This window comes from Dermochelys coriacea, chromosome 3, assembly GCF_009764565.3.
Source record: "Dermochelys coriacea isolate rDerCor1 chromosome 3, rDerCor1.pri.v4, whole genome shotgun sequence".
NCBI lineage: Eukaryota > Metazoa > Chordata > Testudines > Dermochelyidae > Dermochelys > Dermochelys coriacea.
The window spans coordinates 96,730,858-96,758,033 of NC_050070.1; the positions used below are offsets into that span (position 1 = coordinate 96,730,858).

The window sequence follows — 27,176 nt, forward strand, 5'->3', positions numbered from 1 at the left end:
TTTAAGTGATTATAAGTAGTAAGCGTACAGATCAAAATTGGTTACCCAAGATATAAAAGTAAAATCGCAATTGTAGTTCTATAAACTAAATAGGATTTAAATCAACCAGTCTCACTCTCTAGGTATAGTTCTTTAATACACAAGCTGGGATTTTCCTTTCCAGCCTGGGACCACCTCCCCAGTTCAGTCTTTGTTCTCCAGACATGTTTCTGTGGGATGTGGGGGGAGTGAGGCCAAATGATGTCATTTCCCCTCTTTTATAGGTTTTTTCATGCTTGCTGGAAAGATCTATTGCTATGAGTTAAGCAGTCTCTGTTGTCTGCCTGCTCTCTCTGAGAGGCCTCCATTGTATACAATTCCTGGGGTAATCTTTGTGAGTGTGTATTCCCCTTAATGGGCTATCAACATTGTCTGGCTTCTCCATTGTTGTACCTGAAAAGTTGGTTGTGTGTTTCCAACTTCACAACGAAAAGAAAAGGAAGACCTTATAGACTAACAAATTTATTTGAGCATAAGCTTTCGTAAGCTACAGCTCACTTCATTGGATGCATTCAGTGGAAAATACAGTGGGGAGATTTATATACACAGAGAACACGAAACAATGGGCGTTACCATATACACTGTAATCAGAGTGATCAGGTAAGGTGAGCTATTACCAGCAGGAAGGCAAAAAACCTTTTGTAGTGATAATCAAGGTGGGCCATTTCCAGCAGTTGACAAGAATGTGGATGGAGCTAATTGGAGCCACCTGCCAGCATAATTCAGTAGTAATTACCTTGAATTTTGGTGTAAGGTTTTAGCACCTGAACCTAGGATGACACAATCAGAAAATTCTGCATTGATATACATGGTCCTAATTCTTCCTGTTAAAGAAGAGAAACAGCTTTTTTTAAAAAAAGGAGGACTTGTGGCACGTTAGAGACTAACAAATTTATTTGAGCATAAGCTTTCGTGAGCTACAGCTCACTTTATCAGATGAAGTGAGCTGTAGCTCACGAAAGCTTATGCTCAAATAAATTTGTTAGTCTCTAACGTACCACAAGTCCTCCTTTTCTTTTTGCGGATACAGACTAACACGGCTGCTACTCTGAAACCAGGTTTTTTTATGTTGCTCTAGTACAAGATGTGGAAACAAAAAATGTATGGGTAGCAAAATACCATGGAATTCCAGCAAATCTCAAAGGAGAAAAGTGAAAAATAAAACCAGAATGGTTTGAATCTAATTAGGACTCAAGATTGCTTAGGAGAAGGCCTTAGGCTGTAGATTAGATTTAGTGTATAATTTGGTTGTCTGAATCAGGGAAATGTTATGTATTAAATGGCATCAGTCTCTTATGAACTTGTCTGCTGATAATTCCTTCATTCAGGAAGGTGGAAAATGCTGAAATTGAGCTGATATTTACAAGATTTCAGCTCGGCTTGTGAATTCTGCCTTATTGAATGATGGAAATCTTGTGAGATCAGCTAAATCTTGTAAGATTTTCACCATCTGCTGCAGAGAGTCTGTTCTTGTGAACTTTCAAGTATCTCTGAACCAGAATTGGAAAATAGTTTCATTCCAGTTTTGGATCTGGCCTTGAACTAAAAGTGTACAGGATTGTTTGGTTCTTGTAGTTGTGAATCCAGATCTCATTACACTTTGGGAAATTTTGGAGAGATTCTTATAATGCTAGTTCTTGGCCAATCGCTACTTGGAGCAGGACTGAAGAAGGTTATAAAGGGGAGACAACATAATGTAACTTGTATGAAAATAGCATATATGGAGTATAGCAGGGGTAGGCAACCTATGGCACGCATGCCAAAGGCAGCACACGAGCTGATTTTCAGTGGCCCTCACACTGTCCGGGTCCTGGCCACTGGTCCAGGGGGCTCTGCATTTTAATTTAATTTTAAATGAAGCTTCTTAAACATTTTAAAAACCTTATTTACTTTACATACAACAATAGTTTAGTTTTATATTTTAGACATATGGAAAGAGACCGTCTAAAAACATTAAAATGTATTATTGGCACACGAAAGCTTAAATTAGAGTGAATACATGAAGACTCAGCACACCACTTCTGAAAGGTTGCCAACCTCTGGAGTATAGTATAAATGAAAACAACTCTTTAATATAGAGAAGTGGGATTTCCTGATTGTCAGTCCTTTAGCAAAATGAATTTAGATCTGGAACTCATGGAAGAATGGTGGGGGAGGTAGTGAGGAAGTGAAGTGCCATATGATTGAAATGCTGCTGGAGATATTTCACTTTGATTTCTGTTTTGGAAGGAAAACACTTATCTTAAACAAAAATCTGTTTTTAGAAATAACTAAGGCTGTGCTTTAAAATGTTTTGAATTTGTTTTTTACCACACAATCCTGATTTCAATTTTAGTGTTTATATAAAAAGGGAAAGATTTTCGCAGCAGACTTGGCAGGCTGGCAAACTTGCTGTTTAGAAGCAAATGTTTCAGTTAGGAAAAACTGCACGTGTCTCTGTGGCAGACTGTCTATTTACAAATTATTAAAAGAAATTAGAGAAAGGGGGGAAAACATACAGCTGAAATGATTGTTCCTTTCCTCACTTTGGCCCTATCTTTCACCCTGCCTTCAACCAGCAGATTTTTTTTAAAGGGATTTTGTCCACTGTCTCCAGAGAAAGCACTAAGACTAAGCATCTGGTATCCAAAAAATTAGCAGAATTTCATCTCTACCCTGCCTAGCCTTCATTCAGCTGAGTTGTAGAAAACAGGATGATCAGACTAAGGCCTGCTCTACACCTAAAACTTAGGTTGACCTAGCTATGTCATGTAGGGGTGTAGTTAAGCTGACCCTAAGCCACAGTATAGACATTGCTAGCTCAGTGGAAGAATTCCTCCATGGACCTAACTTCCACCTCTTAATGAGGTGGATTTAGTACAGCAATGGAAAAACTCTTCCATCGCTATAGCAAGTGTCTACACAGCTGTGCCACAGTGATGTCTCTGCAGCTGTAGTGCTTGTAGCATGGATGTAGCCTAACTTGGGTTTATTATGACAGGGATTATGAATCCTGTGGTCACTGAAAATGGGGGAAAAAATACACAGCTCGTTTAAATTTTATTAAAGCATCATCTGACTCCAATTAAGTGCATTAAATGGTAAATCATGTGCTGCATTACTGATTACATGCTACATAGCAGGGCAAAACAACAAACCATAAAACAGATTCCGTTGTAACAACTGAAGCTTTTACATCAGAAATAACGGTTTAAAAACTTGTTCTAGTTCTAAGATTTAGAAATATTATGTTTTTACGCCTGTTTATTCTGTCTTCTAATCCCCCCTCCCTTCTCAAGACTGAGTGCCTGATTCAGCGGGGTATATAGTCTTGCATTTATGCACTGCAGAAACCAGCATATGTCTCCAGTGTCCAGTCTTTGTTAGACATCTGCATGCAGATGCCAGGCTTATTTATTACTGACCTGATAATAAGTCCTCATATATATATTTGATTTTTTTAATCCAGATGGGAACTGAGAATAGTATTTGCAGATTAGCTAGATCTGCCTGAATTTGTGTTTACATATATTATCAATACAGATACTGGAGTGACTCCATAGTTAAAGAGTATATTGAAATTTGTGCATAAATAGACGAAACACTCTGTTTTACACTAGTGGTTGAATTCAATGTCCAAATAACTCAATAGAACAATAGCTTTTTTAAAAGTTTTTTTTAGTGTAATTGTAATAACACATGTAGAGTAAAAGATTTCTTGGAGGGAGTAAATAGAGGATCTGCAGTGTTTTGAGGTGGATTTGGAGTACCAGTTCTCTCACCATGAAGAAAAATATCATGAAATATACCACAATAACATGAAAAGGTACAGTAGAACCTCAGAGTTACTAACACCAGAGTTATGAACTGCCAGTCAACCACACACCTCATTTGAAACTGGATGTACACAATCAGGCAGCAAAAAACTCCCCCAAAAATCAAACAAATACTGTACAGTACAGTACTGTGTTAAACGTAAACTACTAAAAAAATACATGTTAAAAAAAAGGATTTGACAAGGCAAAGAGACTATTTCTGTGCTCGTTTCATTTAAATTCAGATGGTCGAAAGCAGCATTTTTCTTCAGCATAGTAAAGTTTTAAAGCTGTATTAAGTCCATGTTTGGTTATAAAGTTCTGAAAGAACAACCATTATGTTTTATTCAGAGTTACGAACAACCTCCATTCCCAGAGTGTTCCTAACTCTGAGGTTCTATTGTAGCTGGAATTGCTTGGAGTTATTCTCCCATTGTCAATAATCTTGTGCAATTAGCTTCCACTTAATTAAGGTGTAGAATTCTAAAAATTTTTCTTTTTTAAGTTTTGTTATTTACTTAGTCTCCAGTATTTCTCAGCATTTAATTCATCGGATGCATTTGGTGGAAAAAACAGAGGGGAGATTGATATACACACACAGAGAACATGAAACAATGGGTTTATCATACACACTGTAAGGAGAGTGATCACTTAAGATAAGCCATCACCATCAGCGGGGGGGGGGGGGGGAAGGAGAGGGGGGGAAGGAGGAAAACCTTTCATGGTGACAAGCAAGGTAGGCTATTTCCAGCAGTTAACAAGAACATCTGAGAAACAGTGGCGGGTGGGGGGCGGGGGAGAAATAACATGGGGAAATAGTTTTACTTTGTGTAATGACTCATCCATTCCCAGTCTCTATTCAAGTCTAAATTAATTGTATCCAGTTTGCAAATTAATTCCAATTCAGCAGTCTCTCCTTGGAGTCTGTTTTATCCTCTACAGCAAACAGGGAAAGATTAAGAATGAGCTCTCAAAACTGGATAGTCTCATAAAGAACCAACCTTCCACACAAACTTCCTCGTGGCTGGACTTTACAAAAACTAGACAAACCATTTACAACACACACTTTGCTTCTGTACAAAAGAAAAAGGATACTAAGCTATCTAAACTACTACATGCCACAAGGGGCCACAACAGTGGTTCCCGTAACCCACCCAGCAATATTGTTAATCTATCCAACTATACTCTTAGCCCAGCAGAAGAATCTGTCCTATCTCGGGGCCTCTCTTTTTGCCCCTCCACCCCCACAAACATGATACAGTTCTGTGGTGACCTAGAATCCTATTTTCGACGTCTCCGACTCAAGGAATATTTCCAACACACCTCTGACTAACATATTAACCCACAGAGACCTTCCTACCAACACTACAAAAAGAAGGATTCTGGGTGGACTCCTCCTGAAGGTCAAAACAGCAGCCTGGACTTCTACATAGAGTGCTTCCACCGACGTGCACGAGCTGAAATTGTGGAAAAGCAGCATCACTTGCCCCATAACCTCAGCCATGAAGAACACAATGCCATCCACAGCCTCAGAAACAACTCTGACATCATAATCAAAAAGGCTGACAAAGGAGGTGCTGTCGTCATCATGAATAGGTCGGAGTATGAACAAGAGGCTACTAGGCAGCTCTCCAACACCACTTTCTACAAGCCATTACCCTCTGATCCCACTGAGAGTTACCAAAAGAAACTACAGCATTTGCTCAAGAAACTCCCTGAAAAAGCACAAGAAAAAATCCGCACAGACACACCCCTGGAACCCCGACCTGGGGTATTCTATCTGCTACCCAAAATCCATAAACCTGGAAATCCTGGACGCCCCCATCATCTCAGGCATTGGCACCTTAGCAGCAGGATTGTCTGGCTATGTAGACTCCCTCCTCAGGCCCTACTTTACCAGCACTCCCAGCTATCTTCGAGACACCACTGACTTCCTGAGGAAACTACAGTCCATTGGCGATCTACCTAAAAGCACCATCCTAGCCACTATGGTTGTAGAAGCCCTCTACACCAACATTCCACACAAAGATGGACTACAAGCCATCAGGAACAGTATCCCTGATACTGTCACGGCTAACCTGGTGGCTGAACTTTGTGACTTTGTCCTCACCCATAACTATTTCACATTTGGGGACAATGTATACCTTCAAATCAGCGGCACTGCGATGGGTACCCGCATGGCCCCACAGTATGCCAACATTTTTATGGCTGACTTAGAACAACGCTTCCTCAGCTCTTGTCCCCTAATGCCCCTACTCTACTTGCGCTACATTGATGACATCTTCATCATCTGGACCCATGGAAAAGAAGCCCTTGAGGAATTCCACCACGATTTCAACAATTTCCATCCCACCATCAACCTCAGCCTGGACCAGTCCACACAAGAGATCCACTTCATGGACACTACGGTGCTAATAAGTGATGGTCACATAAACACCACCCTATATCGGAAACCTACTGACCGCTATTCCTACCTACATGCCTCTAGCTTTCATCCAGATCATACCACACGATCCATTGTCTACAGCCAAGCTCTATGATATAACCCCATTTGCTCCAACCCCTCAGACAGAGACAAACACCTACAAGATCTCTATCATGCATTCCTACAACACCCACCTGCTGAAGTGAAGAAACCGATTGACAGAGCCAGAAGAGTACCCAGAAGTGACCTACTACAGGACAGGCCCAACAAAGAAGATAACAGAACACCACTAGCCATGACCTTCAGCCCCCAACTAAAACCTCTCCAACGCATCATCAAAGATCTACAACCTATCCTGAAGGACGACCCATCACTCTCACAGATCTTGGGAGACAGGCCAGTCCTTGCTTACAGACAGCCCCCCAATCTGAAGCAAATACTCACCAGCAACCACACACCACAGAACAGAACCACTAACCCAGGAACCTATCCTTGCAACAAAGCCCGTTGCCAACTCTGTCCACACATCTATTCAGGGGACACCATCATAGGGCCTAATCACATCAGCCACACTATCAGAGGCTCGTTCACCTGCGCATCTACCAATGTGATATATGCCATCATGTGCCAGCAGTGCCCCTCTGCCATGTACATTGGTCAAACTGGACAGTCTGTACGTAAAAGAATGAATGGACACAAATCAGACGTCAAGAATTATAACATTCAAAAACCAGTTGGAGAACACTTCAATCTCTCTGGTCACTCGATTACAGACGTAAGAGTGGCTATCCTTCAGCAAAAAAGCTTCAAAAACAGACTCCAACGAGAGACTGCTGAATTGGAATTAATTTGCTAACTGGATACAATTAACTTAGGCTTGAATAGAGACTGGGAATGGATGAGTCATTACACAAAGTAAAACTATTTCCCCATGTTATTTCTCCCCCGCACCGCACCCCCCACTGTTCCTCAGATATTCTTGTTAACTGCTGGAAATAGCCTACCTTGCTTGTCACCATGAAAGGTTTTCCTACTTCCCCTCCCTCCCCCGCTGCTGGTGATGGCTTATCTTAAGTGATCACTCTCCTTACAAAGAAAAGGAGTACTTGTGGCACCTTAGAGACTAACAAATTTATTAGAGCATAAGCTTTTGTGAGCTACAGCTCACTTCATCGGATGCATTTGGTGGAAAAAACAGAGGGGAGATTTATATACACACACAGAGAAGATGAAACAATGGGTTTATCATACACACTTTAAGGAGAGTGATCACTTAAGATAAGCCATCACCAGCAGAAATGCATCCGATGAAGTGAGCTGTAGCTCACGAAAACTTATGCTCTAATAAATTTGTTAGTCTCTAAGGTGCCACAAGTACTCCTTTTCTTTTTGTGAATACAGACTAACACGGCTGCTACTCTGAAAACTCTCCTTACAGTGTGTATGATAAACCCATTGTTTCATGTTCTCTGTATGTGTATATCAATCTCCACTCTGTTTTTTCCACCAAATGCATCTGATGAAGTGAGCTGTAGCTCATGAAAGCTTATGCTCTAATAAATTTGTTAGTTTCTAAGGTGCCACAAGTACTCCTTTTCTTTTTGCAAATACAGACTAACATGGCTGCTACTCTGAAATCAGCATTTAATGTTTCCTGTAATAGTGATTGACTGTATCATGATCCTGATTGTTTCTGGTTACTGTCCTTCAAGATTTTAGCACTATTAGATCTCATCCTCTCACAGCTAGTTTTTATTCATAGATTGGAATTGGAAAAAAGCTTTCCTACTTTTTTCAACTCCCAACTGGTTTCTCACCTTTGAATGAACTAGTTGATTGAACTGAAATGAAGAAAATGTTCTCTCTGCACCTGCAGAAGAGGCTACTTCTGGTTTAGCGCTACAACAAACTCTGATTTCAGGTGCTTAGCCAGTGATTTCCAAGTTCTAACAGTTCAGTGGTTTGACATTCTTTAAAACTTCAGTAGCAAACATGTACTGCTTGTGTATTTTTAAATGTAATTATTTTAATAGATTTCATAGGTTTAGGCCTGAGTATAGCTTGTCATAGCTTCAAATACTTTAAATATTTTTATTTTTTAAAAATGTACTGAAATAGTAAAAATTGATGGTTTTCATCTATATGGTTTTCATCTATATGCTTTTCCTTGATTGCCTTATTTCCTTGTGGTCCCCACTTGTCTATTTGCATCCATCTGCTGTCTCTTGTGTTAGATTGCAAGTTATTTGGGGCAGAGACTGTTGTCTTGTTCTTTTTACAGCATCTAGCACAATGGCATCCTGATCCATGGGTAGGCATCTAGGTTTTATAGTAATTCAAAGAATAAACTTTTCCAGGTCTTTTGTTTGAATAATTAATCATACTTTCAGAACCCTTCTCTCCCGCTCAACACACTCTGTTTTTAAGGCCTTTTGAATTATACAGAAGTGTGAAAAGGACCAGTTCAGTTACTGTTGTAAATGTTTGTGAAACATCTTGTTTTCCCTTCAAACTGCTCAAATTAGTGGCTCTGGTTCTGGAGAAGCTTACATCATTGTTCTCTTGAATTATGAAATCATTCCCTAAAACCTAATTCAAGTCAATCTGTATTTCTGAGGTATCTATGTTTAATTTTCCTCCCCTTCCAAAGGTAATCTCTTAAGGCACAACCTAATTTATTGAAATTTACATCTCCATTTGAACTACTGGACCACTAGTAACAATAAAATACTTGGCATTTACTTCCCACTTTGCATTTTCAAACAGCTGAGACCAGAGCCCCTTTGTCCTACATGCTATACAAACACATGGAAAGAAACTATCCCTGTTTCAAGAGTTCAGTCTGTGTCAGCAAGACAAAGTAGTGGTATTGCATGGGTTCTAGTTTAATCCAAATTGATATCAGTTTGGCAAGTTTTTGGCTGCTCAGTCCTTTCATGCAGTTCATCAGCTGTAAACTAAAAAATACAAACCTAAAAAGAACAACCCATACAGTGTAACTTCTATGCTTCTATGGCATCTACTCAGCACAACTCTTCTAACCCAGTCCTGGGAGAGCCACACCATTTCTTTTAGGTATTGATTGGAAACAGGATTAGATGCTCTTAGGGATTGGCCCTGCATCATGGAAGTCAATGGGAGCACTACCATTGCCTTCAAAGGGCAAAGGATCAGACCCTAAATTAGCTAGCTATCAGTTGGTAACGTCTCTTTGAGCTGCTGCTACTGACTGTGAACTGAGATCCTGTTTTTGGATCTGGGCCTAACTCCATAGATCCCCAGAATGATGGATGCTTTGGTGGGGCATCTTCCTAGGGATGGTAGTGGGGTGGATATAATAGGACTCCTAGAGCCTCCCGAGGGGATACCAAAAGTACTGAGTGTGTATGCCCATCGTTCTGCTCTTAATCCTGAAATGTCCTAAAATTAGAACTAGTAATAGATGCACTGTGAAAGCTGAGATACACAAAGGTAGATTGTGGCGTGTGAGTGGTTACAGTGCAGGAAGATCAGAAGATTGGCTTATCACTAATGGCCTCTCACTGGAGTTGAAGGATATCATTACAAAGGGGAACTCCAGTAAAACTTCAAAAATTAGTTTTATTTCAGAAGTATGTACGAGGTTAGATTATTTCAAGTATTTGTGGGTAGCCAGGATGATAATGAAGTAAAATAAATAATTTAAATTTTTTAATTATTTTTGTTTTTCAGCTGGAAAATTATTCATTGCACCCTTAATACTGGTATTGGGACTGGCACTGGGAGCTATAGCTGTTGTAATTGGTAAGAACTCATGCAGCATAATAATGACTGTTCTGCTAAAAAAAGGAATTTCTAAGTCTAAGTAGTTAGTATATCCCGAATCTGATAGTATAATTCAGTTGAAACTTAGTGATCGTGTCGAAGGGTTAACACAAAACTGGGAATCAGAAGCTGCTGATCGGGGTTCTAATCCTGATTTTGCCACTGACATGACATGTGACCTTGAGCAATTCATTCAGTCTCATAGTAATGCCATTTTTAGAGATGGATAAATGGAGGCACAAATACATACATACATACATACATACATACATACATATCTCACAGGGGTGTTTTTTGTGACTGATGTTTGTAAAGCACTTTGCATCTTAATAATGATTTCTATATGAGAATCTCAATGCATTATAATTATTTTTTCCTGTGCAGGATTGATGTCTCCCAGCTATTTAAAAAGAACAAATTATTTTCAAAAAGAAAAGGAGTACCCGTGGCACCTTAGAAGTCAATACTTAGGGCTTGTCTACACTAGAACATTTTGCCACCTGAAGTATATCAGTATAGTTACAGTAACAAAAGCTCCTTTAGTGTGGATGTAGTTATACCAGTATGAAAGTGCTTATACCAATACATCTTAATCCTGGGTCAGAAAGCAAAATAAGCTATATACTGGTATAAGGCTGGTGTAACTGTGGCCATGCCTACACTAGAAGTGCTTTGGTGCTTGGTGTTTTTGTTTTAACTTTTTTTGTGACATTTCTATGCTGGCAAAAGCCCTAGTGTCAATGCATTTATACTGACATAAAAGTGCTTTTGCCTGTAAAGCTTATTTTGCTCACCAAGCTATACTGGTGAAACCACTTTTTCTGCACTAAGAGGGGTTTGTATAGCTATATACTGGTATAGCTATAATGGCAAAACTTCTAAGGCCTTAGCTATGATCAGATCACTGAGATGATCCTGCAGAGTAATGTGTATGGGGTTTAGAAAAGACATGTTGATTATAAATAGTTAATCTCTGAAATTGAAGTAATTATAGCAACGTCTGGTACCAACACAGCTGTAAAAGTAATCTTAATAGCGAAGTTGTAAACCACTCTACACCAGTAATTTCACCATCTTTATTTTGACAGTTCATTTTGGTAAATACTGAGCTAGGAGTAATTACTTCAGTAGGTTTTCTTTTTGGTATGATAGAGCAGCAGTCTCTGAAAAGCACATATTTTCTAATCAGCCTATATGGACAAAGTGTATGGACTACTCTTTCGATTTGGATTGAAAAGTACTTCTAACAAACTGTTCTTTTTCACTTAAAAAACACAATCAGGTTTATTAAACAGCTTGCTTTTTACAGAAAGGCTTTAAGATAAACTCAAGTCTTGCTTAGGCTAGGATCAAAGGTGTAATATTAGCACACGTTTGCTGATGTGAAGATAAGACATGCTGCCTTCAACACATACTAAACTGGTTGAATTAAAGCCTAGAGAGGAACCTGGTCTTTAAGTTGACCAATTTAGCATGTTTTAAGGCAAAATATCAATGTGTTAGAACATGTTGGATAACACGGGCAAACACCACACCTTTAAATCCTAGTCTAGACAAGGCATGAATGAAAATCACTCCACAAAATATTTGTATTTCTGTAGCACCTTCTCTCTGATCATTTCAAAGTGTTTTATAAATATTAATGAACTAAGCCACATCCCTTTGAAGACAGAAGAGACTATTGCCCTCATTTTGCTGAAAGGTGTTGCTGTTTCTCTTCCACTTTTCAAGTTAATAGTGTTACTGGAAAGCCAGTGAACTGCAGATGTTTCGTACACTCATTGTGTCTTGATGCAGACAGCTGGTGATCCAGAGACCATACTTTTTCACTAGAGAAAATGAAAATATTATACTGAGGATTTGCTTCCTAGTTAATTAAGTTTAAAATAGATAAGTTTTTTGTTAAAATACCACTCCACCTAATGTTCAGGAAAGTGAAGTTACTAATAGAGGAAGACATGTAATACTTGAAATCTACAAAAAGAACAGGAGTACTTGTGGCACCTTAGAGACTAACAAATTTATTTAAGCATAAGCTTTCGTGGGCTAGAGCCCACTTCATCGGAGGTATGCATCCGATGGAGTGAGCTGTAGCCAACAAAAGCTTATCCTCAAATAAATTTGTTAGTCTCTAAGGTGCCACAAGTACTCCTGTTCTTTTTGCAGATACAGACTAACACGGCTGCTACTCTGAAACTTGAAATCTACATTCTATCAAAAAAAGACAGGGACCAGGGGTAAAAAACAGCTGTAAGCAGAGGGTAAAAACTAATTGATTTTTTTACTATGTCAATACAAACAGTCTGATATCTATGCAAAGCACATTGTATTTAGCTGTGATGCTTGGAGTACCTTTCCTAGACCTGAAGAAGAACTCTGTGGAGTTCTAGTGATGTAAATCCTAGTGAGGTAAATAGAAAAGAGCATAAACACTGCTAAATTAAATGTAAAAATGTAATAAGAAAAGCCAAAAAGGAGTTTGAAGAACAGCTAGCCAAAAACTCAAAAGGTAATAACAAAATATTTGTTAAGTACATCTGAAGCAGAAAGCCTGCTAAACAACCAGTGAGGTCCTTGGATGATCTAGATACAAAAGACAATAAAGTCATCGTGGAGAAACTAAATGAATTCTTTGCTTCAGCCCTCACGGCTGAGGATGTTAGGGAGATTCCCAAACCTGAGCCGTCTTTTGTAGGTGACAAATCTGAGGAATTGTCACAGATTGAAGTGATATTAGAGGAGGTTTTGGAATTAATTGAGAAACTTAACAGTGCAAGTCACCGGGACCAGATGGCATTCCACCCAAGAGTTCTGAAAGAACTCAAATGTGAAATTGCGGACCTATTAACTATAGTTTGTAACCTGTCCTTTTAAATCAGCTACTGTACCTAATGACTGGAAAATAGCTAATGTAATGCCAATATTTAAGAAGGGCTCTAGAGGTGATCCTGGCAATTACAGAAGAGTAAGTCTAACATCAGTACCGGGAAAATTAGTTGAAACATTAGTAAAGAATAAAATTGTCAGACACATAGAAGAACATAAATCGATGCGCAAAAGTCAACATGGTTTCGGTAAAGGCAGATCATGTCTTACTAATCTATTAGAGTTCTTTGAGAGGGTGAACAAACATGTGGACAAGGGGGATCCAGTGGACATAGTGTACTTAGATTTCCAGAAAGCCTTTGACAAGGTCCCTCACCAAGGCTCTTCTGTAAATTAAGTTGTCATGGGATAAAAGGGAAGATCCTTTCATGAATTGAGAACTGGTTAAAAGACAGGGAACAAAGGGTAGGAATAAATGGTAAATTTTCAGAATGGAGAGGGGTAACTAGTAGTGTTCCCCAATGGTCAGTCCTAGGACCAATCCTATTCAACCTATTCATAAATGATCTGGAGAAAGGGGTAAACAGCGAGGTGGCAAAGTTTGCAGATGATACTAAACTGCTCAAGATAGTCAAGACCAAAGCAGACTGTGAAGAACTTCAAAAAGATCTCACAAAACTAAGTAATTGGGCAACAAAATGGCAAATGAAATTTAATGTGGATAAATGTAAAGTAATGCACATTGGAAAAAAATAACCCCAACCATACATACAATATGATGGGGGGCTAATTTAGCTACAACTAATCAGGAGAAAGATTTTGGAGTCATCGTGGATAGTTCTCCAAAGACGTCCACGCAGTGTGCAGCAGCAGTCAAAAAAGCAAACGGGATGTTAGGAATCATTAAAAAAGGGATAGAGAATAAGATGGAGAATATCTTACTGCCCGTATATAAATCCATGATACGCCCACATCTTGAATACTGCGTACAGATGTGGTCCCCTCATCTCAAAAAAGATATACTGGCATTAGAAAAGGTTCAGAAAAGGGCAACTAAAATGATTAGGGGTTTGGAACGGGTCCCATATGAGGAGAGATTAAAGAGGCTAGGACTTTTCAGCTTGGAAAAGAGGATACTAAGGGGGGATATGATAGTGGTATATAAAATCCTGAGTGGTGTAGAGAACGTGAGTAAGGAAAAGTTATTTACTTGTTCCCATAATATAAGAACTAGGGCCACCAAATGAAATTAATGAGTAGCAGGTTTAAAACAAATAAAAGGAAGTTCTTCACTTAGTGCACAGTCAACCTGTGGAACTCCTTGCCTGAGGATATTGTGAAGGCTAGGACTATAACAGAGTTAAAAGAGAACTGGATAAATTCATGGAGGTTAAGTCCATTAATGGCTATTAGCCAGGATGGGTAAGGAATGGTGTCCCTAGCCTCTGTTTGTCAGAGGGTGTAGATGGATGGCAGGGGAGAGATCACTTGATCATTACCTGTTAGGTTCACTCCCTCTGGGGCAGCTGGCATTGGCCACTGTCAGTAGACAAGATACTGGGCTTGATGGACCTTTGGTCTGACCCAGTATGGCCATTCTTATGTTCTTATGAGCTCAAAAGCTTCTCTCTCACCAAGAGAAGTTGGTCCAATAAGATATTACTTCACACAACTTGTCTCTCTAATATCCTGGGACCAACATAGCTATAGCAACACTGCATACAACCACTTAGTATAACATAAATCACAATATCCTTGTGGCCCAAGACATTACTTTTATGTTACATGGTAGTTCAGGTTATATCACTCATGAAAGGTTTTCTATAGTCAGAAATTGGGATTCTGGAAAGTGAGCAAATAGAAAAGAAAATTGAACTGAAAGTAGGTAACAATGAGTGTAATTTAGTATCAGAGTTTTTAGATTTGCATTTGTATGAAAACTGATTTATTAACTTAGATGTGAATTTGAAAGTGTGTAAGTTTAAAATATTCTCTTTAAATCTATGATGGAATTCTCATGTCATAGACACTATGGAATAGACATTTATTTTTGTTCCTGAGAGATAGGGACATTAGCAGGAATTGTATCGTGTAAGTTGCAAAATAAACACTGCATTATCATAAAGCCAGTAGTTAGCAAGTAAATTAAAAGTAAACCATAAATTGAATGGCATCCTTCTTTTATACCCACAGGATCTTTATGCCAGATAAAATCAGAGGGTTAAGGTTTCTTTGAATAAATCTGAAAGTATTTTGGAAAGCTTCCTGATAATTTATAATTTCACAGCAAAAAACTTTAATGTGGAGTTAAGATTGCCAGTGCTGTACTATTTATGCCATTTGATGTATTGAGAGTTTAAACTATGCAATTTCCGAAATATAATATAAGTTTTAAACCCAAAATTAATGAAAGATAGAGCAATGTTAGTGTAGTTACCAAACAGAGATGATTGCAGTTCAGTGTTTTCTGTGCTAGTCTAAATGTCTTAACCATTTAAAGTTTCACAGGAATTTGTGGAGCAATATCTGGATACTGGGTGGTGTGTGTGTGTGTGTTTCAGTAGATGCGCACAAGAGAATTGTGAATTACAATTTAGTACAAGAGAATTACAATTTAGTATTTCATAACTAGATACTATTTTCTTTTAATTTTGTGTGTTCTTTTTTGGCAGGTTTATTTGTGTTTCCTATCTATTGCCTTTGTAAAAAGCAGAGGAAAAGGTCACGGACAGGTATGCCCTGGTAAGAATGGACCTTACTCACCTGAACTGAGCTGGTCATGTAAGGGCTACGCAAAAATTGTGCGAGAGAGCAATATAGTACCGGTTAACAGCTTTGAAGCCACAGTCCTGGAAAAAGAATGGGAACTTTCTGCAATATTCCCTCCAGACAGTATACTACTGCTGACCAGAATGCCTCCTACTCTGGTGCACTCCAAACAAGATGGGCCCCCTAACTGCTGCTTTTTAACTTTGTTTTTTACTTTATTTTTAAAGGTTTAGGTCTAAGTTTCTTTCGTAGACAATCAAAGTCTGTATTATAGCCACAACTCCATTGATTGTCCTGTGAAGAAAGCATTTAATTGGTAACATGTTTTCCATTTAGCTTCTGTATAGGCCTTTCAGAGGAAATGCCTAGAGGTGTTTGGACTTTTAGTGTACACTGAATAGCCTAGCCTGGTTTTAGAGTCTAATTCTGTAAGTATTTTTCATCACACAGTGTTCTGTCTAACATACCAATATGTAAAATCAGATGCTGGAAGACGATGGCTGGTTATATTGTCTGCCGATTTTACCAGCGGATTAGGGAGTTTAATCACCTATGTGGCAGGGGGTCGCCACAGCCAAAATATCGGTGCCTCAGAGGGAAGTAAGGAGTAAAATTATTGGAACCAAGTCAATGATATTTGTTGTAGTATTTAAATTACGTTAGGAATATAAGCAATGATTTTGGGGAAACTAATTCTGTAGGACAGTACAGCATTTTAGCCCCTCCCAGCAAAAAAGAAATGTCTGTCTTAGCTAATGAAACAAATATTACTGGCCCTTCTGTCTTCAGGCACTCACTGAGAGTGAGATGGGAAATGGGTGGGAAAGTCTGTTTTCATGGTGGAGCTAGAACTAGTATCTTCAGTTGTATGTTGGCACATACACTACAAACAAGCTACAATATGAAAATTCAATCTATGAAATATTATTTACCCAAACAGCACGTTTAAGTTATTAAATAGACTGCTCACTTCCTAAAAGACCCAATGTCTCATGGGTGGGGCAGGCAGAGCGTGGAGGCAAGCAATTAGAAACAATCCTACTAGTATTCCATAATTTGTTTTCTCTTCCTTGGTTTTGATAGTGTACTGTGACAACAGTACCTTTGTTTGAAGAGCTCGACTAGTCCTGCTGTTTATTCCTAACTTAAAATCATATTATTCTGACTGACTTCTTTTTCATAGTCCATTGCAATCAGAACAATTTAATTAAAGGTTAGGAATAAATTACTAGAAATAAAAAACAAAAAAAATCCCACTATCTTGCTATCATGCAAATATCACTAAAGGTTTTTTTAAAAAATGTGAGGAAGAAGAAGAAATGAAAATGTTTGTAACTAGAATATCAAAACATTAAAGGAGGAGGAGGAAATAAAAATATCAGTTTTTTCCATAAAGTGTCAGTTGACCTTTAAGAAACAAAAGGAATAAAATTGCTTAAAATGGCCATATTAACTGACCACATCTAACCAGTTTTTTGTATATGCTGTGGTTTTATTTAGTCTCCTTCAAAGCTTGTAGGTATTGTAAATTGCATCCAATTACAGCATACAATTTTGCGAGTATATATTTTTCACTGATATCCTTAAAAAAAAAAATCAACTGAAACCTGAATATAGCAGTAGCAATTTAGTGATCCATGTTTACCCCAACAGTAGAGTGTACTTCAACTTCAAAGCCTCAGTGGAAGACATTGTAGTAGATTTTGTTTACTTGGCAACCCAAATGTCAGCTTACCATAGTTGGCTAGTGTTTGCTTATTTACAGGCTTTAGCCAGCTTGCTTTTTTTTTTCTTACCAAAACACTGTGTACAAGTATATAATAGTAGCCACGATAGTTCCAACAGCACCTCTCAGTTCATCTTCCATTTCAGTTTAAAGGTATGCTGACCCTGCAATGATTGTGGAAATAGGACCTTTTCTAAGAGTTTTATATTAAAAACTGAGGCAATTACCTAATTTCAAAGTATAGTATTTCTAATTAAAATACATATATTATGTAACTTTAAAACCGTATCTGCCATGACACATCTGTCCCTTATTTTGGTTGTACCTGAAAGTTGTCAGCTGCCTTGAAACTAGTCTGTTTTAAGAGAGTCTGTTTTCTGAGGTCATACATATCAGTTGTCTTTGGATTACTCAGGGATTTTTATTCCTTTCTTTTAAAAGTCAAATAACTTTCTGGGGATACTTTTGTATTATTTAGAAAAGTTCCAGACCTTAGAGATGTATAGAGAATTTTGGTGTTTGCAGTGCAGTCTATAAAACAGTGTCAAATCAACTATTTCATTTAAGAATATCTTAGTACTTGAGATTTTCTGTAACTGGTTACACAGTGGAATGATTCAGTTATTATTCCTGGTCCTTTATAAATGTTTGAAATATTCTTACAATGTGTAACCTATTTTTGTAGCTTTTTCAGTATGGGAGGTTTGAGTTAATAACTTCAGATTTTCTTATGGGAATGCAAGTAAGATCTTAAGATAAGAGAATGGAATGAATAGCATGCATTTCCACATTAGTGCCATCAGTGTGGGTAGGGTAATAGATCTAGTCACTTATTATAATCAAAAAAATATTTGTGAACACAAAAAGCATGCCATTAAGGTTAAAAAAATACAAAGTAACATCTCTCAATTCCTACAGTACTGTGTCATCTAGGGCATTAATTTAATCAAGATAGACAAAATCAAATGGAAATGATTTTTCCATTTTGTTTGTACATAAAACAAAATTAGCCAAGTTTAACCTAATGAATTTATAAAGATGAGAGAGTATGCTTATCTTTTGTATGCTCTCTCTCCAAAAGAATGATAAGAACAATTGATAGTGCTTTCTTCTATGAGAGGAGAGAGATTCAGTCCTGGATTGCTTGCCTACTTTGTAGTTCACTTCTTCACTCTTCTTAAACAAAAAATATCTTAAAAATTTGAACACTATATTAAAAAAAAGACTGTTATATATTCTAGTTTAAATATGTCATCACATAAATTGACAACTATTCAAATGTGAATACTTTTAAGTTTAACTATTTTGTTGATAAAATTTTGACTTCTAAACAGTCTTTTTATTTTCTGGAAAATAAACTTAATATTTGATTTGAAAGTAAAAGTCAATATTTTCTAAATTATTTCTGATACACATAAATTATACCAAAATTTCTGGAATAGAATTTATTTAGCTACTATGATTGGGAAATTGATAAATGGTTTTTCATTCATCCTCTTACAAAGTATTTTTATTTGTAAATTATATAGAATAAAACCTACATGACAGAAGTCTTTACTAGACAACAGTTCTGCTCCATGTTGATCAGTAAACCACTTCCTTTAAAACACTAAGTTGTTTCCCATTTGAATGATTCTTAAGACAGATTTCATGTTACTGTATGCTGGACCCACGGATGCAGTAGGCACTTGGAAGTAGCCACAGTAGACAGTAAAAGGTTGTTTTTCATTTGAGGAGCTCTTTCACACCAAAAGACATATTCAGAATGAGATTCCACAAGGTAATTGGAGAGGGGCAGGCCAGTTGAGGACATGATCGCTGCCCACTGTAGAGATTCCTGTGCAAAGATAATACAGCCTTAGCCTGAATTGCCTTTCTACAGCCACCTCTCTGCAATTGGAAACCTCCCTTAAAAGTAGATCCCAGCATCTGCTGCCGGCTATATAAGCCCTATCATAGTGGCTCCAACTGTGGTCCCAGTAAAACCAAGTTGGCCAGAGGTCCAGGACTTCAGTGTGGAGGGCTCTGGCCTCCTGATCTTCTTGAATCTCTGATTTTCGATGCCAGCTTTGTTCTTCTTACATGAGGAGGAACAACCTACATCCACAAGACATGTCAAAGACTTCCTCATTCTTTGTCTCCTCGCAGATTGTTCTATCAGAGGAGGAAATCTGGCCCTGTGTACTTAAATTGTAACTTTAAGATACTTATTTTCAAGGTAGTAGCCCTCCTGGGTGAAATAAAATTTGAGGGCAAAAATTCAGGAGTTGTTAGCCCAGTATATAGTTATTACAGAGTTATCAGGGCCCCATGAAATTATGAATATTGTACTGAAAAGTATCCTCTTAATCTTGCATTCTGACTGACTACTCTGATTATCTCTGCTCTGAATGGCTAGTGCCCTAGAACTTCCCACCCATATGTTCACAACAAACACTGCCACCTGCCAATCTAACTCTAGTTTTTCCAATATTTCTCTCTCCCATGCTGCTGTTTGCCCCTTGAGGAAGGCTTAGTCCCTTCTCTTCCTTCACTTAGTATAATTAAATTGTGTTTAGTGCAACTAGGTGAGCTTACAGGGTGGGAAGGGGACCAGAAGCTGAGACAACCATATTTGTGACAGGCATGTTATGGAGTTCTAGGTGCAGTGGCCTTTCATAGTGGAGGTATTTGTGTAACTGTAAGGTGATTATGCAGGGAATTGCATATTGTATTATTGGAAAATAACTAGTTATTGTGCAAATCCTGTTACCTTAGCCAATAAGAGTGCAATGAATTACGCAACTGAAAAGTGGGACTGAGTCAATAACTGTACCACAATCCTGTCCTCCAGTTGATTATAACATTTCCTTTTCAGTATCACAAAGTATATTTACAACATTTCCAATTTTTATCACTTATTTATAGCACAGTATAGTCATATCTTTAAAATAATTAAAAATGCACTTTCAGTTCACCTCTGTGATCTCCCTTTAGGATAGCAAGGGCTGAGGATCTGTCCACAGTTCATTTTTTGAGATACTATATAAATAGTCGTTTATTGCACAGCTCTTGATGACATGGTGGTTTTTTTTATTGCATCTGTTCACCTTGCTTTTGGAAAAAATGATGTTTTAATTTTTCTATAATATTAATGAGAGGTGAATATTGCCAATAATACTTGAAAGTATGTGCATTGCCACTATGAATTTTGTTTAGCCCAGTGAGCTGTCTGTTTTTCCAAAGAGTCATAGCAGTTAATGTGACATTAAAAAAAAAAAAAGTGCAGGACAGTAAAACTGTCTCTTGTAGTGGACTGATAATTCTTTGCTTACATCTGATGAAATGATTCTTAGAGAATTTAATGGTTTCTCTTGTCAAGTGTATCTAATTGGTTCAAATTCAGTGGCCAAATGGATTACTTTTACAGACTTCGAACTTTTAAATCTTGTGGCATTTGTTTCTGGAGTGGAGCTTATACCGTTTATAATTCTTGGCCATGGTTATGGCTGTATAATTTTAAGTTGTGGGTGTGAGCCATGGGCCATTATAACTTAAATCTATATTAGATCACTTTGAATTTTGCTGATGGGAAGCATCCTAAAGGAGCACTTTGTTGGAAGAGAATTTCATGATTTCTTCATCAGTAGCCTTTTAGTTGCAGTGGGCCAAATATGCTGCTGGTGTTTGCTGCAGGCACAACTCCATTGGAATCACTGAAGATGCATATATTTGTATGCCAGTAGTAAATTTGGCCCACAATGTTTTGACCAAGTTACATGAAGTTATGTTTAAGGACTGTAGCACAGCAACTGTAAAATCAGATGATTTTACATCTTCTGTAAGAGCAGAATTTTTCAGAAAGGTGCTCTCCTCTCCATCCTTGTAAGGCATCCTATCTTTTTTCTATCAAAACCTCCTAGTAGTTTCTTCATAGTAACACTAGCACCGGATTTTCTTTGGTTGTTTTTTTTTGTGGGGAAGCGAGGCTAGACTTTTTTCTGGTAGAAGAACAGTTGATTTGGTCTCAAATTGCTTTCTCTGGAAGGTTCCATGCTAAAGGAATGTTGACTTGTAATAATACGTAGCCATTTTTCCTCTTTGGGATACTGGTAAACCACTTTGTATATGGTGTTTATTTAGGCATTTTTTAAAGTCTGCCCTATTCAGCAGACCCATATCAGTAAGTTTTAGGAACTGCAACCTGCAGATATCCAGAGTTTTTAAGAGGGACTTTCACACTGGGACAAACTTGAAAAAGAGTACTCATATACAATTTGCAGTAGAGTTGCTAATTTTTTTTTATTTTTTTTTTTTTTGTATTTTGCCTATTGTTAGTAGAGATATTTACATCAAGGAAACTCTTTCAGAACCCAGCTTCATCATTTGTTATATTTTGTAGTGAAGTAGTCCTGTGATTCAGAAATCAGCCTGACATGGAAAACAGTGATGTCATGATTCAACATTTTGACTTCACTTACATAGGAGTAATTGGCTTGTTAGGAGGCAAGAAAAAGTAAAATATATAAAAAGAATGAATGTAAGTTTAAAGTGTGACTGTATTTGTAATTTTTCATACCATTGAGTTGATCTAAGCAAAATTGTCCCCATAACACATTGTGACTCCTTAAAAACAGGACCTACTACAAAATTACTTCCTGTTCACAGGACTGTAATTTTCCTGATCCAGCTTCTTCCATGTCATTCCAAGTGATAGTAAAGGCTTTAGAGCTATCTATATTCTCATCTTATAAAAAACATTAGCAGGGAAACATTAGCAGTGAAAGGCAAAATCATTAATGCTCTTTTTAATATGGCAGTAAAATACTTGCCAATACCTATGGTAGAATAGGAACTTGATTATAGAATGTATGATGTATATGAGAGTGTGTAAGTAAGGTACAGTTGCTTGTTTCTTAGAAAAGTAAAACTGGATGTCTAAATATGTCTCATCTTTCCCTTTAAAAATTATTGCAAGTCTTATTATATAAAATTAAAAGACCCTGTTCTCAATGGTTATTAGGAAAAAATACTGTGTACAGCGCAGCAGAAAACCTTTCATTTTCTGTTCGGCTCAGGTGAAAAACTGAACAGTAAATCTGAAATTGTTGTATGGATCAAAGTCAAAATGGCAGAGATTTATTTGAAAATTATTAGAGAAATACCCAGTTTTACACTAAAAAAACAAAAACAAAAAGTTTGTGCAAGACCCTTTTAAACATCAGTGCATGCCAGCCCCTTGCATTTCCAGCTATGTTTCAGAAGACCTGGCATAGGCAATTAGGAAATTCTTGGAAAACAGTGAAACAAAAATGATATTTTGTTAGCAGTTTTTATTTATTTATTGTCACTAACTCAGCATAAAGTTATTAATGTGATCCCATGATTGTCTCATTTTACAAAGGAAAAAAGGTGAAATGAAAAAACATACAGTCAAAACAAGCTGTTAAAATATGAACACTGCTGCTTGTAAATTGCTGATACAGTCAAGAAATGCGCTCATATCTGATCCAAGCTCCAAGGGAAGCCAAACAGGTTCAATCTTGAGCCATGTCTCTTTTTTTTTTTTTCATGGAAATTGCAGTTAAGAATTTTTCATGTCAATCTACATTCTCCTGCTTCATATCCAGAAATTACAAGTACAAGGAGGTAAATTTACATTTCTCTGTTTGTGCCATCTCATAATAAAATGTTTACCTTATTGCCAGTTGTTACACATATTGTTTAATTATATTCTCAACTCTCAAACTGATAGTTAAAGTGGCTAAAGAAGGAAATAATTGCATTTAAAATTGACCACTTGAGATAATATTGGTACAGTATTACTATTCGTTAATGCTGTTTAGCATATATAAATAGTATCACATTTGGTATTATAGTATGATAAGAATGTTATCATTACATAATATTGTTCAGTTTAATAGCAATGGCTCCTAAAAAGAAAATGATCTTAGGCTAGTATAAATGGATGTAACTCAATAGACTTCAGTGAAGCTAGGCAGATCTATAAAAGCTGAGGATCTGACCTATTATATTTTTTATGGGAAATTTAAAAACAAACTCCCAATGTCTCCTTTGGGATTTTAAATTAAATTTCTAAAAAAATTCCAAAATTTGACAGCCTAAAATCTTTTTTGTCCAATCTTGAACTGTTCAGGGCCAAATTTCTTATCTTCAATGGCAATTAAATCATTGAAATAAAATAGGTTATTTTTTGTATGTGATATACATAAGTACAATATATGGTGAGAAAATAAAAATATTACTTCTGCTCCTAGCATTGTTCAGAACATAGGTGGTGATCCTACTTATAGCAAAATCAGTGACAAATCTTTCTCCCCTTATATGAAGTAGATAGGAATGCTGGGGCAAGAGGGAATTCGGATTCATTAAGTAAGCAGTTTCTCCAAATTTATTTTAAAATGAAAAGTTGCACACATGAATAAGACTCTAATACATCTCTTAGGTAGTCAACAAAGAGAGAGAAACATAAAGGCCATTAAAAATTGGAAAAGGGGGTATAATATTAACACTTGCTTTTCAGCTTTGATTTAGAGTATTGTGTCTTGACAGCATGCTTTTATTAACTTATGTTAGTGCCTTATTACTTGAATCAGTTGAGTTTTCCTTTATAAAAGAGCCATATAGGAAATATTGACAAGTTGATTGCTATATATAGACATCTTTAGACCCAAAGTCTTTTTTTCTGAAACAGGGATATTTCAACATAATACATTTTAGGAACAAGAAAGGTAATCTAACCTTTCTGTTTTTTAAAGTACTATTCACTCCCCCTCCTTTTCCAGAAATGCATCTAAATATGTGTTGTCAGTGTTCATTTTGTCTTCTAATAAAAGTAACTGTGGGTTTTGACATCACCTTTCAGGCCAAATTTTAGATGAGAGAGAATGGTGGAGCCAGCTTTTCCAACCGGGGGGGGGGGGGGGGGCATTTGTGGAGACTTCCTGTCTAATGGATGTACTCCTCCTCTGCCACCGCATCCTTTTTGCCCTGCTGAGGGAGTACCTACCTCCTGCAGCAGCACCCTCCATCCCGACACCACAACCCTAATCCTGGCGCAGTGCAGGAAGGAGACCTTAGGGATGGGGGCGGGGGGAGGGCTGGAAAGCAAGCCTGCCCCGCGCTCACGTGGTAGTGGTGGCTCCTGACCCACAGGGCTGGGCCTAGCTCCCTACTCTGGATATTGCAACCTAGCACACACATCATAAGAGCATCATTTAGATTTGGCCTGGTCACCGTTTCATCATGAATTTGAGTGAGTGGAAATGTGATGTGGCTCATGGGGTTGCCATACCACTTGAACCTGTGTGCCATGTTGCAACTCCTGAAATGTGCAACCAGGCCCAGCCACATGGGACAGGAGCAGATGCTGCTGGGTGAGTTTGGGGCAGGCTTGTAATGTCTGTGGCATCCAAGGATGATTGAAGAGACATCCTAGCTAATATTTGACCCTCCATGATGATGGCCTGAAACTATTCCCTCTGAAAATGTTGTCATACACCTCCTTTTGTCAGTTACATAATATTCTTGAAAAGCCACCACACATACAACTAAAGGCCACTGGGGGAGGGGCAATTGCCCCCTACCTATTAGTTCTGCTACTGATGATACATTAAAAGTTATAATCCTGGATTAAAGAGATTTATTCCTGTGTGAAGAGACTTGAGTTAATTTGAAACGGATACATGCCATACTGAGTCTCAGTCTCAAAAAGGAGGATGTGATTGCAACTTCTTTCCTGCCTTCTGTCAAACTATTGGGTGAAGTCCCAGCCCCCACTGACTTCATTGAGGGCCAGGATTTACTCATTATATTCTAGATCGTTACATAGGTACCATAAAAAGTTACTGATCCCTTTTTTTGTCTCTTTCCTCAAATCTGGTGTCAGAATAAGGAATACATTCTGTTTCTGAATTTTTGTAGATTCTTCTGAATTGTTGAAAATTAAAAAAAATAAAGACCAATAAAATGTCAATTGTCAAAAGAAAATTACTGTAGGCAAACTGATTTTTAGATGAAAACTAATGCTTGTTTTAGAAAATTATTTCTTCATGAAACTATGGTCATAAATATGCTTCCTTTATAAACTGTTTTCTACACTCTGTCTAGTTTGACCAAAAATAAGGTTGTGTGGCTTTTGTTTTGTAGAGCCTTTCCTGTTACTGAAATTTCTGAATTCTAGAAGATGTTTCATCCAGTGCAGTTAGCTTAAATTACAGTAAGGAAAATCTTTGAAGAAATTATTATTCCCACCTTTGAAGTTCAACTTTTTATAAAGAAACATACAAGTACTTCACTAGGATTCAGTCAGATATGTCTTAATTTCAACATACTACAATTCTGAAGTTACTAAGAACAGGGAATTTGCCTGAGAGTCTCACTTCAGTGAGACTTATTGAATTGCCATAACCCTTGTTGATACCCTCTCATATCAATAGCTTTATTCCTGTAGTATCTTAAATTTATCAGAATTAAGTACTCTACAGTCTATTGAATGAGATGTATCGTACCATGTATCGTAAGTCTTCAGCTATCATAAGAGAAATATGCAGTATGTGTGTAACAAATTGTTCCCTCCTAAGCATATTCCTCTCTCCTTCCATGCAACTAAAATACTGAAAGATAAAGGATAATTCTTATCTTGTGTTTCTATTTGAAAATTACATTGTACAGCAAAATTATTTAAAGCAACATTTTAGCAAGAGTGATTGTGTCTATACTAAATTTGTGAATATTAATCTAAACATCTCTATGCTACAGTAATTTGACAAAAAACAAAACAAAACCCTCAATACATGATTTTAGGCAGTATTTTTTTTTTTTTACTAATCTACCTTCCAGACTGATATTTTAGAATTATATCAATGGCTATTACTGAATATGCTCCCTCCACAATTGCTTCAGTTTGTGTCAATGTTTTGTAATTAATAATTTTTGCTATCTTTTTGAGTGCCTTTTGTTTTAGGTGGCCTATAGACAATGTTTATCCTCTATCATCCTCTGTACAATCTGCCATAGGAGTGGCTGACTAAACTTGTACTAATGAATGTATAATAATTAAAATGAATCCTGTTCTTCAAAAACATTTAGACACAGGTTGTATATGCACATGTACAAAAACATGGAAAGAAGGAAAAGCATCATCCTGCTGGACGGGACCTTTTGAAATTTAAGTGAAATTTTTAACTGTTTATTTTCAAAATGGTACCTCACTAATATTCATTTATAGGAATGTTCCACTTTGCTAAATCCAATCACACTTACTGTAGGCATTTTCAGTAAAGAGTGTCCAGTGAATCTGGTGTATATCCTGTGAGTGAAGTTCATAAGTCAGAAGCTTATGGTGCTTCAGTGCTTTTGAATGCATCCCTTTGACTTTCATCAATATTCTAATGTCCCTTATTTATGAGGAATTAAAAGGAAATTTTTTCAAGATGAAACTGGAGGATGTTATAAAAAGAATCTGAATGCACTTTACCTGTTCTAATCTTGGGAAACAGTGTTCTGAATATGTTAAGATATGGATTGTATGAAGGTATACACAGTGAAGTTTTTCTTTACTTGCATGCTGAGGGTCATACAGTGTCATCTAGTAATGTCTACCTAATAAAGTTTTGGAGAGGAAAAAGCTACTGATGTTTCTGAATCCTTTTTTGCAAGCAAAGGACTAAACTTCTGTAGCTGTACAAATTAGGCAAACAGTCTGCGCGCACATTGGGAAAAAAAATTGCCGGTCCCCCACATCAGAGAGCTTGAGAAGCACTACTTTAGATAACTTTTTGAAACAGGAAAA

The 27,176-nt window shown here is 37.3% G+C and overlaps 1 protein-coding gene across 1 annotated transcript in view; it reads left to right on the top strand.

Annotated features, from left to right (window-relative positions):
• The window catches only part of RNF217 (ring finger protein 217), a 99,994-nt gene extending 72,979 nt beyond the window's left edge, over window positions 1–27,015 (top strand). The window contains 2 exon segments of the mRNA XM_038395622.2: window positions 9,970–10,041; window positions 15,561–27,015. Of these exon segments, the coding sequence (XP_038251550.1) occupies window positions 9,970–10,041; window positions 15,561–15,634 (146 nt within the window). The 3' untranslated portion in view covers window positions 15,635–27,015.
• Window positions 27,016–27,176: the final 161 nt, after the last annotated feature.